This window comes from Engraulis encrasicolus, unplaced genomic scaffold (genome assembly GCF_034702125.1).
Source record: "Engraulis encrasicolus isolate BLACKSEA-1 unplaced genomic scaffold, IST_EnEncr_1.0 scaffold_49_np1212, whole genome shotgun sequence".
NCBI classification, from domain to species: domain Eukaryota; kingdom Metazoa; phylum Chordata; class Actinopteri; order Clupeiformes; family Engraulidae; genus Engraulis; species Engraulis encrasicolus.
The window spans coordinates 28,130-40,173 of NW_026945808.1; the positions used below are offsets into that span (position 1 = coordinate 28,130).

The window sequence follows — 12,044 nt, forward strand, 5'->3', positions numbered from 1 at the left end:
AGAAATGCATGGGTGAATTAATTGTATGGGTATATATTTATGCTTTTTGTATGAATATTTTATTATTTTTATTGTTGTTGTTGTATTACTTATTAATATTTTTGTCTAATGATTATGACTTGTCTGATGCACTTTAATTCGTTTATTCACGGGTGGGCATGGTGAAATGCACATAAAGGGAGGAAAAAAGATAAATGTGTTCTCAAGTGAATAATTATGATTGTGTATTAACTTAATGAAGACTGAATGAACATAATAAAGCCTAAAAACGTTATTTGTTGTCTACTCCAGAATGCTCAGGTGTTGTTGTGGTATGGAGGAGAGCTATTGCATGTTATTTCTTCACATTGTTGTTGTTATTTTTACGTCAACACATGAGAATGCATAATTCCATACGGGAAGCTTGTTGGACATGCCTCAATAACATATTTTATGCATCAGTCCCATGAAAAAAAAACCTCACAGACAGATAACAGAGGACAGGTGGCAGTTAACACCCCACCCTCCTTGGGCTCCTCCTCCATACTCTGAGGAAGTCGCCAGTCACTCTGCTGCTGCTCCAGTGTGCATTAGGTGTGCGGAGCAGCGACAACATGGCGTCGGCGTGTTTTCAGGAGGACATGTCCTTTTCTTGTCCAGTGTGTCTGGAACTGTTGAGAGATCCAGTGGCGATACCCTGTGGACATAATTTCTGTATGAGGTGTATTAATGGCTGCTGGGATCAAGAGGATTTGAAAGGAAAATATAGCTGCCCTGTGTGCAAGCACAATTTCTGTCCTAGACCAATGCTGCACAGAAACCCACTGATTACTGAAATGGTGGACAAGTTCAAAAGCACCCGTCTCCAAGCTTCTGATCACTGTTATGCTGGACCTGAGCACGTGGATTGTGATGTTTGCCCAAGGAGGAAACTCAAAGCTGTCAAGTCCTGTCTGGATTGCCTCAAGTCATACTGTGAAATGCATTTAAAGTCTCACAATGAACATGTTAAAAGACCTCACACCATGATTGATCCCACAGCCCAGCTACAAGAGAGGATTTGCCCTCGTCATAACAAGGTTTTGGACATATTCTGTCGCACCGACCAAAGTTGCATCTGCTATTTTTGCGTGATGGAAGATCATAAAGGCCATGATACAGTCATAGCTGCAGCAGAGTGGAGCCTTAAAAAGGTAAGTTGGGCTTGTATAAATATATTTCAATTTCATGTTGGTAATTTATGCTATAAGATCTTTTGTGTCATTATTTTTTTAAGATGCACAAAATGTAGGCAACCGTGTGAAATATTTGTTGAGTCTGTGTAGGCAACCACTGTTTCCCAAAAGGCTAGGCCAAAGCCACTTTTATTCATCTTTTTCATTTTTTCATGTGTTAAGATAGAATCCACTAGGCCTATTCTTTTCAACAAGTCAGAGATTGTGGCATTCAATTCTCTTTTTTCTGGTTTTACTTTTGGTAATGATGCACTAAGAATTTTCAAGAAAATCATTGAATTCAAGATACGGTTTGTGGATTTGATTTTGGAGTGTTTTTGAGAGTTTGATGAGTGTGAAGTTAAAGCTTCAATTGAAACAATAGGAAATCTATAGGCTCTTTTCCACTGTCCTTTTTTTTGCCTGATTATCATCGACTTTGAAATTTCGCACCGAGATATTGTAGCCTGATAAACCAGCCTAAATGTGAGACTGGATGTGTAATTTAGTCTGGCCCCGATGAACGATACATCCGAAGATTGTTGATGAGAACAAGCTGTTGTTTTTCAACCCGTGCCTGTGCCTATAGGCCATAGCTCTGACCAATCAGCGATCTTTCTCGTTGATGTGCTTTCCCAACGTTGCGAGCTTCATCATCACTCCCTCAAAACCCTGCCCGCTTTGATTCAAAACAAATCTCTGTGTTGTGATTGGTTTTGCCCGACTCAGGGCACAGTGTTCAAAATTTTGACCGATGCGAGGCTAGACGACCACTCACAGCCGAAAAATGTCGGCGTCCAGCGGGTGGCGCTGGTTTACTAGGCTAGAGATATTGGTCTGACCAAGAAGATAACGAATAACGTTTCCCAAACAGCCTGGTTAACCCTTTAGCTACTAGACATTTTATAGAATGGGACAAAATTCAAACAAGAATTCTAAGGAAAAATTGAAATTTTGGTCATATTTTAAATAATGTCAAATAACTTGAAAAGAAATGAAAAGTGTCAATTACAAGTTACTTTCATATTAAAGTAGAGAAAACACTTTCAAATGGCATATCATTTATGGATAATTAATTGTTCAGTATTCCCATAGAGTGCCTTTGATGTGGATTAAATGATAAAAATGTGATAAAATCCAATATTATCTATCTATCTATCTATCTATCTATCTATCTATCTATCTATCTATCTATCTATCTATCTATCTATCCTTCCGTCCATCCATCCATCCATCCAGGGTCAAAGTTGAACAATGAACATGTGACGACAACAAATGTCGTTCACCCAGAAGTTCTGTTTTCAAGCGGTATGGATTATATGCGATAACTGTAATGGACTAGCTAATAATGTTTGAACTAAACCATGCCAAAGACGTGTAAGGATAACCGTAGAAGTGTCCGCGATAGCAGACAGGACATGAATGGAGCTCTAAGGAAGTTTCCCCCCCAATTTGGCACAGGTAAGACGCGCCAGGCATCACCGACTAATACGGAATTGAAGTGCTACAAACACCACGTTGGTAGGCTATTATTGGAAGTTAGCATTCAACTCAACGTCTTCACGCATATTTTTTATGAAGGACAACGTGGAGTAGTAACAGTCCTTGACTGCTTTGCCAAAGCTGACACGCAAAATGAGTATTGTTCCATGCTGCGCTTCCTTCACACGATGCGCCTGTTGCGCAGAGCTGTCGCTGTTCGTTGTTTCAGGAAACTAAGATAGTTGGATACCAACATATGGTTTGACTCTGAAAACACACGAAGACAGTTTACATTTTTAATATGTAGCGTGTAGACATCGGCTGGACAGTTGTGTTTGCTATTTAGGACCATGGCAGAACCCATCACAGTTGAACACCATGATCTAAAAATAGCCTAAATAGTCATAAACATGTGCTGTTGACCATGAAAATAGATCGAAGAGGGTTGGAAGTTTTCATATTTAGTGTATATTGGTTGTAGAAACAGAATGGTTGTGTTTGTAGCCATCCAATCTCGGACGGCCGTCATTTGAATTGACGGCAGATTGCCAAGTCGCATAAAGCGGTGCATCTTGTAATAAAATCTAAAATACTGAAAAATAAAATAATATTAACATATAGTTTTTATACTGAAAATATATCGAGGAGGGTCTGTAATATTGAGCTAAAGTGTTTGAAAGCTGGAAAAGCTGCATGATGACGGCCGTTCAGCTATGAAAATATTCCGGCCGGCCGCGGCCGTTATGGTAGAGAGGCAGCCGGGCGTTCGCGGCCGTTTAGGTTGCCAGAGGGTTAACCCTCCTCCCTCGGTTTGCTAACGGTCAAGGCCGAAAAAGGCTGTGCATTTTCTTAGTTCCAATAGAACGTCTCTGCTTAAACCACGTCAGTGCCTTGAAAACGCCTCTACCCAGGTCCATTGGAACTGCTTCCCAAGAGAGTGGGTGGAGTTTTCCCAATTTCTCCGGAGCTCAGAAACAATGTGCTCCTGGCCTGACTTGAAGCAATGCTGAAGGTATTGCGTCCCTAGGAGGAGGTGGCCTGGCTACCTATTTTCTACCCAGTACAGCTCTACACAGCACAACTTGGCCACCATTGTTTCCATTTTGATTAGTCAGGTAGGCCTACAGCACGACCGAAATGAGCAGGTCTTTCACTGCCTATACCCAGAATCCTGTGCGTCAACTCATCCTCACCAGTGAATCAAAACAGATCTGCTCTCTTGGAGTGCTATTAAGTTTGACACTGTATTACTATGATCTTAAACTCGAAGGCAGAAATGAACATTGTAGTATCCAAATATGATGTCGTTGATTATCTGTCGGCCTTTCGTTAAGTCAACTAGCCTACGTAAAGTAATGCTACATGACAACGGGAAAAGCGTAACTCCAACCATACTGCGGCTAACGCGGTTTGAAATGGATACCCAAACCAGGCCGGTTTAATAGCACCAGCTTAACACGACACGGCACGGCAAAGGACAGTCAACAGTGATTCAGGCAGTGGTTCATTGCTAACAATTCACATAAAATATGGACACTTCTATCAAGTCAATCCTTCTAGGTTTGGATTATGTCACCACTAAAGGTAACACCTTACCACCTTATTTTTATATCAACGTGAGTCTGTTGGGGTTGCAGATTCTCCACTAGCATTGTAATAACTTTTAGCCCATCAATCCAGAATATCACAAGCATCTTCACAGCATGATGCAACGTCATCACCACAATAAACCCACCCTCATCACCTTAGACTCCAGCTATAGAATCCAGTCTGCTCACTGTTGTCCGCATCAGTACCCCTCATCATCATAATCACCATGGTGAAGCCCCCATCACAACTCCCATCTGCATCACCATCACCAGAATAGATAAAACTAGACTATTGATAAATTGTAATTAGGGCTGGGACATTAACGCGTTAATTAGATTAATTAATCACGCGATTCGATTAATTAATTTACGCGATTTTAAAAAAATTAATCGCAGTATAATATAGCTACATAGTACAGCATTAGACCAGTGGAGGGCAGTATTACGCCTGATGGTGAACAGCCTGCTGAAATTGAGAAGAGTTCTCTCTTCTTTTAAAAATACATAATATTTTTAGATGAAGCTTATTTGTTGTAATTATTCAAATATCATGTGATTTTTTCCTCACTGTTCTTAAGTCATATATTTAAATGCAATTAAAATGCGATTAATTCGATTCATTAATTCCTAAGCCTATGGATTAATTCTATGACAAATTTTAATCAAGTCCCAGCCCTAATTGTAATCAAACTAAATTGCTTCATCCTATTCAAGTAAAAGTAAAAGCACCCATTTAAAATTCTCCTGGAGTAAAAGTTATATAGTAAAACTATATAGTAACTTTCAGTAAGCTTTTCTCTTCTCTTGATGGCCATCCTCCAATGTACACTACTCTCTAAAAGAGTTGTCGCCTATCCATCTGTTTGGAATAACAGCTAATAACCTGACTTTTCAATTAATCACTTGGCTTCAGAAGTCACTCATATGAAAGCTACAATCCTCCCGAATTAAAATGTATGTACAAAAATAAAGGTCATGCACCAAAGAAAGATTGACCCTTTATTGAACACAGACAGGGCAGATTTTCACAAGACAAAAGTTTTGTCGCCTATCGAACATAATGTGAAAATGAGCAGGTAAGTCACTTCAAAACACTTCAAACACGCAGATCAGGTGTCATACTTAATCACTGATTCACTCACACCTCTCCAGAAAATCAACTTTGGCCTTTCAACTTTGGCCTTAGGTGTATGTTTAGGGTCATTGTAATCATGGAAAGCAACACAATGAAAATCAATGGAGTTCAATGAGAGATGGTGACATATTCGCTATTCGTAGAGCAATACATGTTTAACTTCATGATTTAATCAATGATAAAAGCCCTCAAACACCTGCAGCATGCATGCAGCTCCTCATAAGAGCTGTATCTGTACCATGTTTCACTTTATGCACCATTTCTCTTTTTTCATATTTTTCATCTCCAACACCATATAGTTTTGATGCTATCAGTTGGTTGATCTTGGGATCTTGACTTTTGAGTATGAGTCCCATTAGCCTTCATTTTTGTCAGAATTAGGCCTGACATACTCTTGGCTGGCTTTTTTGAGACAGGACAGTGGGAGAAACTTCTTTGGTGTTAAAGGTGAAGAATTTAGGGAAAAATACATGGTGCCTAAAGTCAAACATGGTACGGATACAGCTCTTATGTGGAGCTGCATGCATGCTCCTGGTGTGTGAGGGCTTTTATCATTGATTGCATCATGAAGTTGAAAATGTATTGCTCTACGAATAGCAAATATGTCACCATCTCTCATTGAACTCCATTGATTTTCATTGTGTTGCTTTCCATGATTACAATAACCCTAAACATACACCTAAGGCCAAAGTTGATTTTCTGGAGAGGTGTGAGTGAATCAGTGATTAAGTATGACACCCGATCTGCATGTTTGAAGTGTTTTGAAGTGACTTATCTGCTCATTTTCACATTATGTTCGATAGGCAACAAAAATTTTGTCTTGTCAAAATCTGCCCTGTCTGTGTTCAATAAAGGGTCAATCTTTCTTTGGTGCATGAAATTTATTTTTGTACATACATTTTCATTCGGGAGGGTTGTAGCTTTCATATGAGTGACTTCTGAAGCCAAGTGATTAATTGAAAGTCAGGTTATTAGCTGTTATTCCAAACAGATGGATAGGCGACAACTCTTTTGGAGAGTAGTGTATTTATTCAAGATACTTGATCTACTGTAACTTACATGATGCTATTACTCATCAGGAAATAGAACGAGGGCAAGTAGGAAAAGGCACCAGAGAAGACAGAGGAAAACTAAAGGAAAGAAAAACACCCAGTCAGTTCCTTGTTATCATAAAACCTGATAAGGTGCACACCTAAGTTTGACTCCCTGGTTTCCTTTGACCAGTTCAGAGTTTTAATATCAAACATACCTACATGTTTTCCACAGCATCATCTAACCTTTCATGTGTTTGTTCGACTGATTTTAATGTCTTGTGTGATGTGCGTGTTGTATGGGTATTTTATACTGTTATGTATGAAGTGAATCTATGTATAGGCTACACTGTAGTACAGTATGTGCAGTATATGCATGTGTTTGAGCTTTTTGAGGTAGGCTAATTGTTCGGACCACACATATCCTTAACTGGCTCATACCATGTTATATTGTCTTTCAGTTTCAACCCGTTAAGACACAGAGTTATAAATTAGTTACCATGATGGCAATGACCTTGTCGTAGTGCATTACTAAAGACCGCTATGTCAGAGTAGTGTAGTGGATCACTTTTCAATAACTATTATCGCGTTTCACTGGTGGAACGGTGTGAATTATTTTGGGGCTACAGTACAGAAGGTTGGACCCTCAATGAATCCCTGAGAATGTTAAATAAAGGCATGAGTCAAGTCAAGCAAGTCATTCCAGGCATTGATGCTTTCACCTGCGACTGAGTGTGTGTTTGGGAGGAGTCTCTCTCTCTCTCTCTCTCTCTCTCTCTCTCTCTCTCTCTCTCTCTCTCTCTCTCTCTCTCTCTCTCTCTCTCTCTCTCTCTCTCTCTCTCTTTTGTGCCATGTTGCAGCCGGGAACGTGAACGGGTCGAACCTGCCCAATCACATAACATTGGTTTTGTCCTTGGAGATTTTAATCAGGATTCTTGTTTTCTTTATTCCTTTACTTTTATTGTTGTGAAGCACATTGAACTGTTTCTGTGTATGAAATGCGTTATGCAAGTAAAATGTCCTGCTTTGCCTAGAAACAGCACATCAAAACACAGCTTGAATGTGACAGTGTTCACCCTGTGTGATATTGTGTCACTATTCATATCCTAGGTTTTATGAAATTCAATGTACATTTCACTTGTTTTCTTCCAGTTTATCTCATGTGTATCCTATTAAAGCATGTGACAAACAGCTTAACTGTTTCATGGCATTTCTGAGCTGCAAATTGTGAAGTTAACAACTTCCATAGAAGCAGGAATGAGGGAAATTATTAAACAACAAAAAAAGAAAGTAAGACCCTCGATAAGCTTGCCGTGAGCCTTAAATTACGCACGCCACCACGAGCGACCGACTGCACATGCTTTAAAAGCAGTCAACCAACATGCACAATACTGGTGGTATCACCCAAAGGGCAGAGAGAGAGAGCAGCATTACGATCTAGAAATTGGAAACACAGACTGTAAGGAAAACAAAGAAAAAGACGGACGAGAAGACAATAGGCCTACTGCTACTGCTCCTACATTTGCACGCTCCTTTATTAAAGTGCGATGGGGAAGCATGATCTCACAATTTCGGTAATTTCGGACAAGCTCAATGAGACGCTCTTGGAAAGTTGCCGCCATTGCTGTTTTCACTAGAAACACTCGCGTGCAACTGTGCAGTCTTTCTTACGATTGCCCTCTGCGATTTTGAAGATATCGCACGGAGTGCATGCGTGTATTCAGTATCTAACTTCCACAAAATTGACATGAAATACGCATGTTAACGCGTTCATGCACGAATCGTGCCAGCACACGCATATTCTGCAGCAAGGTTATTGAGGGCCTTACAAACATTGGCCCTTTGCCAGTGCTTCTTTCATGTACTAATCAGATCTTAACATGAAATGAAATATGAAAGATGGATATGAACAGTTACATTTTACAGACAATGCCCAATTCAAATGTTACTGTTCAATCTAACAGTTTGCTGCTTTGATTTGTGATGGTAAAGGAGGGGTTGGCGCAGAAACAAGACAGATGCCATCAGATAATCCAGTTGAAGGAGAAGGAGCTACTGGACCTGAGGAAGGCTGTGGAGACTCTCAAGGTGAGGACTGACCAGATTGACCAGAGACAAACATAGCTTTTCACTTACATTTAGTTGAACGAAAACCTCCTTTGAAGAACTGCCTGTCTCATGTATATGTGTTTTCCTGTTGGGTTCCCCACCCAGACGGCAGAAGAGGACAGTGACAAGTTGCTTGCTGAGATAGAGCAGGAGATTGCTGAGGTGAAGAGGACAGAAGCTGAGATGAAACAGCTTGCAATGACTCAAGATCCCATCTATTTCCTTAAGGTACTGTAGACCACATAGATAGATTTCATAGTTTTCAGTATTTGAATTACAAAGTAATTTTGTTCAGTGTATTTTGTTTCATATGTGCTATGTTAAACAGCCAAATCAAATATGTAACATATGGGCTTAAAATCCCCAATAAATTCAATATTTTATTTAAATTGATGGTAACACGTTTGTCTTCCAACAATGGTCTCTGCAGAACATTGTGTCCATTCCAGATGACACATACAACACTGTGTGGACCAGCAAAACCTTCAGATTCTTTCAACCTATGCAGAAATCTGTCTCTGCACTGAACAGACAGCTGGAGGAGAAATTAGATTTGATTGTCAAGCAGGAAGAAGGTAAGATATCTGCAGCAGGTTGGGTAAACTTTGTTGAAAAACCTTCAAAACGTTTGTGTATTTCTTATGACTCACTAAATAGGCCTATGTTAAATTAATACACAGATACATAGAATGTCAGTCGTTAACACATGCTTCTGTGGAAGGTTGTTGACCACAGAGCCAAAATGGCAGAGCCTACTGTGAATGTCTGTGTCTGTATTGGTCTACAGATCATGATCCCCCAGTCAGAAAAGCAGATAGTAAGGAGTGGATGCCACCAAAGAGTAAGTAATTACAGACCTCTTACAGCTTTTACTTTCATTCAGACACCATTGAGATTTGTAGTATCACTTTAACGTGATTATTAAGCTCAGTGCTCATGAGAAACTTAGGTGTTATACCACACACACATTGTACCCTGGGGTCATTTCATGTGAAATCAGACTCTTTGAGACCCGACCGACACCGATTTCAATCATACTTGCTGTGCCTGTTCAGTAGCAAGGTAGCACCCCAGAACTAGCCTGGTTCCTACCAGACCTCCGTGTGTGTGCTCTGGAGCCCCCTGGTGGCACTCCAAACACACACATCGGTCTGGGAGCATGTGGCAGGATTCCATTTCTGGACTCAAAAAATAATGCCGAGCATTTATCACTTCAATATCACTGCCAGCTCACATTGAGGAGTCACAGGTCATATTGACGCTTTAGAGATCAACAGCAAATGGTTTTGAAAGAATGTGTTGATATTGAAGCAATAAATGCTGCGATTATTTTTTTTACTGTAGAAATTGAATCCTGCTACATGCTCCCAGACCTAGTAGTGGAGCTCACAAAGCTGTGCGGAACTACAGGTCGGGCAAGAGCCAGGCAACCCCAGAACTGCATTTGTGTGAATCTGACACCAATATTAAGGGAGAAACAGACTTAGCCCGTGAGCCAGTGGGGTTCACTGGTACCACTTGGGGGGGCAAATTCTCACTATATTTTTCTGAAAGCTATGTGTCTCTGGAGTATATTCATGTATGATAGAAAGCTGGATCTCATAGCTTTGTGTTTTTACAGCCTATTTAGTAAATACACCATTTGAAGAAAAACATTAAAATCGCCTAAATTAAAATGTCTCTTAAACCACTTCTGGCTGTTATATCAGCCTTCTGGAGTGGTTTAAATACCATTATTAATTCAGATAAATATTCTACTTCATAATTCCACCATCAGAATGACCATTTTAATTAGTATGTTGAAATAAAATATTATAATATGGCAATTTATGCTCCCGATCATACATAATTGCATCACATCTAATAATGTCAATAGCTTTTGGTACAGGTGGTATGGCAAATTCTCAATATATTTTCCTGAAATCCAAGTGTCTCTGGAGTATACCTCTGTATGATAGCAAGTTGCATCTCATAGCCTTTTGATTTCACAGCCTTTCAAAGATTAAGGGGAAAAAACGATTTTCTAAAAAGTGACTATTTTTTAGTTGAACCACTAACAACAAGCCATAAAAGGTCCTAACCATCATCAGTAATATTTCTAATGTCCTTAATGTTGACAGATATTCACTACATGAAAATTCTGCATACCATAGCTGATGAGATTTAGCCCATTTTCCAATAATTAAAAAGGAGTCACATACTGCACAAGGAGTCACATACTGCAGACACATGTACTGCAGTGCAGACACATGTTTTAAAATAAAATATGTTATTTGCTATTAATAGTTTATGGTACAGTTGGTTAGGCAAATTGCCACTATATCTTTCTGGAATATATTGCTGTATGACTAAGTCAGAGCTCAGCTTTGTGGGTTCACGACCTCTTTTATACATGCACCATTTGAAAAGATTGACAAAACTCATGCCTCTTTTCCACTGGCGTTTTTCTGGTAGGCCTACAGCTCGACAAAGCTTTTGCCGCCACTTTTTGCTTTTCGAATAGGCACGACACAGCTCAATCGTAAAGCAAAAAGTGGCGGCCGAGTGGAGCTGTGTCAAGCTGTAGGCCTACCAGAAACACGGCAGTGGAAAAGAGGCATTAGATTAGAGCTTGTTGGAGGGTGGAGTCACAACTTCAAAATGTAATGACAAGAGTTTATGGGTAATGTAGTTTAAATATTGTTGTCAAAAAATGCAATAAGTCTAAGTCATTGCCATGTAAGCTACCATAAAAAGCAGCAGTGTTTTATTGTCAATACTACAAACCCAGTTACAAAAAAGGTGAGGCGCTTGAATTCTTAATAAATAGGACTTAATAAAAACCTTCAAACCACACATACCGTACATTATACACTGATTTCTGTGTTTATTTGTGTTCAAGTATACACAGTACATTTTTAGATTTAAATAGAGTTAATCTCTAACCCCAGTGTTCAAATGTATTCCTTTACTTGACACCAAAAGAGCAACAGTATATATTCAGCAGTTTATATTTCATGGGACTTAAATTACACTGTTGTCTGTGTTTATTTCTGTAAAACTAAAGCATTTATTCCAACAGGGACTGTAACCAATACCCTGTCAATAACTTTGTCAAAAGTGATAACTAAGTGTAATTGTACCGAAAGGGAGTTGCCCAACCAGGACTCAACCTCGACCTTTTGTGGTTGTAAACTGAAGCTCTGAATGCTACACTAAAGAGCCACACTCGTTGTCATGACAGTCAGAACACAGGCACAACCTACAACATTACTTCACCCACAACCCATTACTCCATCACACTGCCTTCCCCTTTGGGAAGCACACCCATGGTGAAGCACACCGGGCAGCTGCCCATCATTCTTCGCTTATCCAGTGTGCCCCATCATCTATGCTTCACCCATCACTGGGGTCCCTCACACTGGAGTCAACAATCCTGGGGGTCCCTCACATAGAATTGTGGCTCACACAATGGGTATGCTTCTGATGGCCTCATGGTAGCCATCCCACTTCTGACACCATTTGT

General features: G+C 39.9%; 1 protein-coding gene across 1 annotated transcript; it reads left to right on the top strand.

The window, feature by feature from the left end:
* The first annotated feature begins 589 nt into the window (after positions 1-589).
* On the top strand, positions 590-9,388 carry LOC134444279 (E3 ubiquitin-protein ligase TRIM47-like). Its single transcript, XM_063193633.1, has 5 exons — positions 590-1,172; positions 8,423-8,518; positions 8,645-8,767; positions 8,970-9,114; positions 9,327-9,388. Exons 1-5 carry the CDS (start codon positions 594-596, stop codon positions 9,386-9,388), a joined length of 1,005 nt encoding a protein of 334 aa, XP_063049703.1. The 5' UTR covers positions 590-593.
* Positions 9,389-12,044: the final 2,656 nt, after the last annotated feature.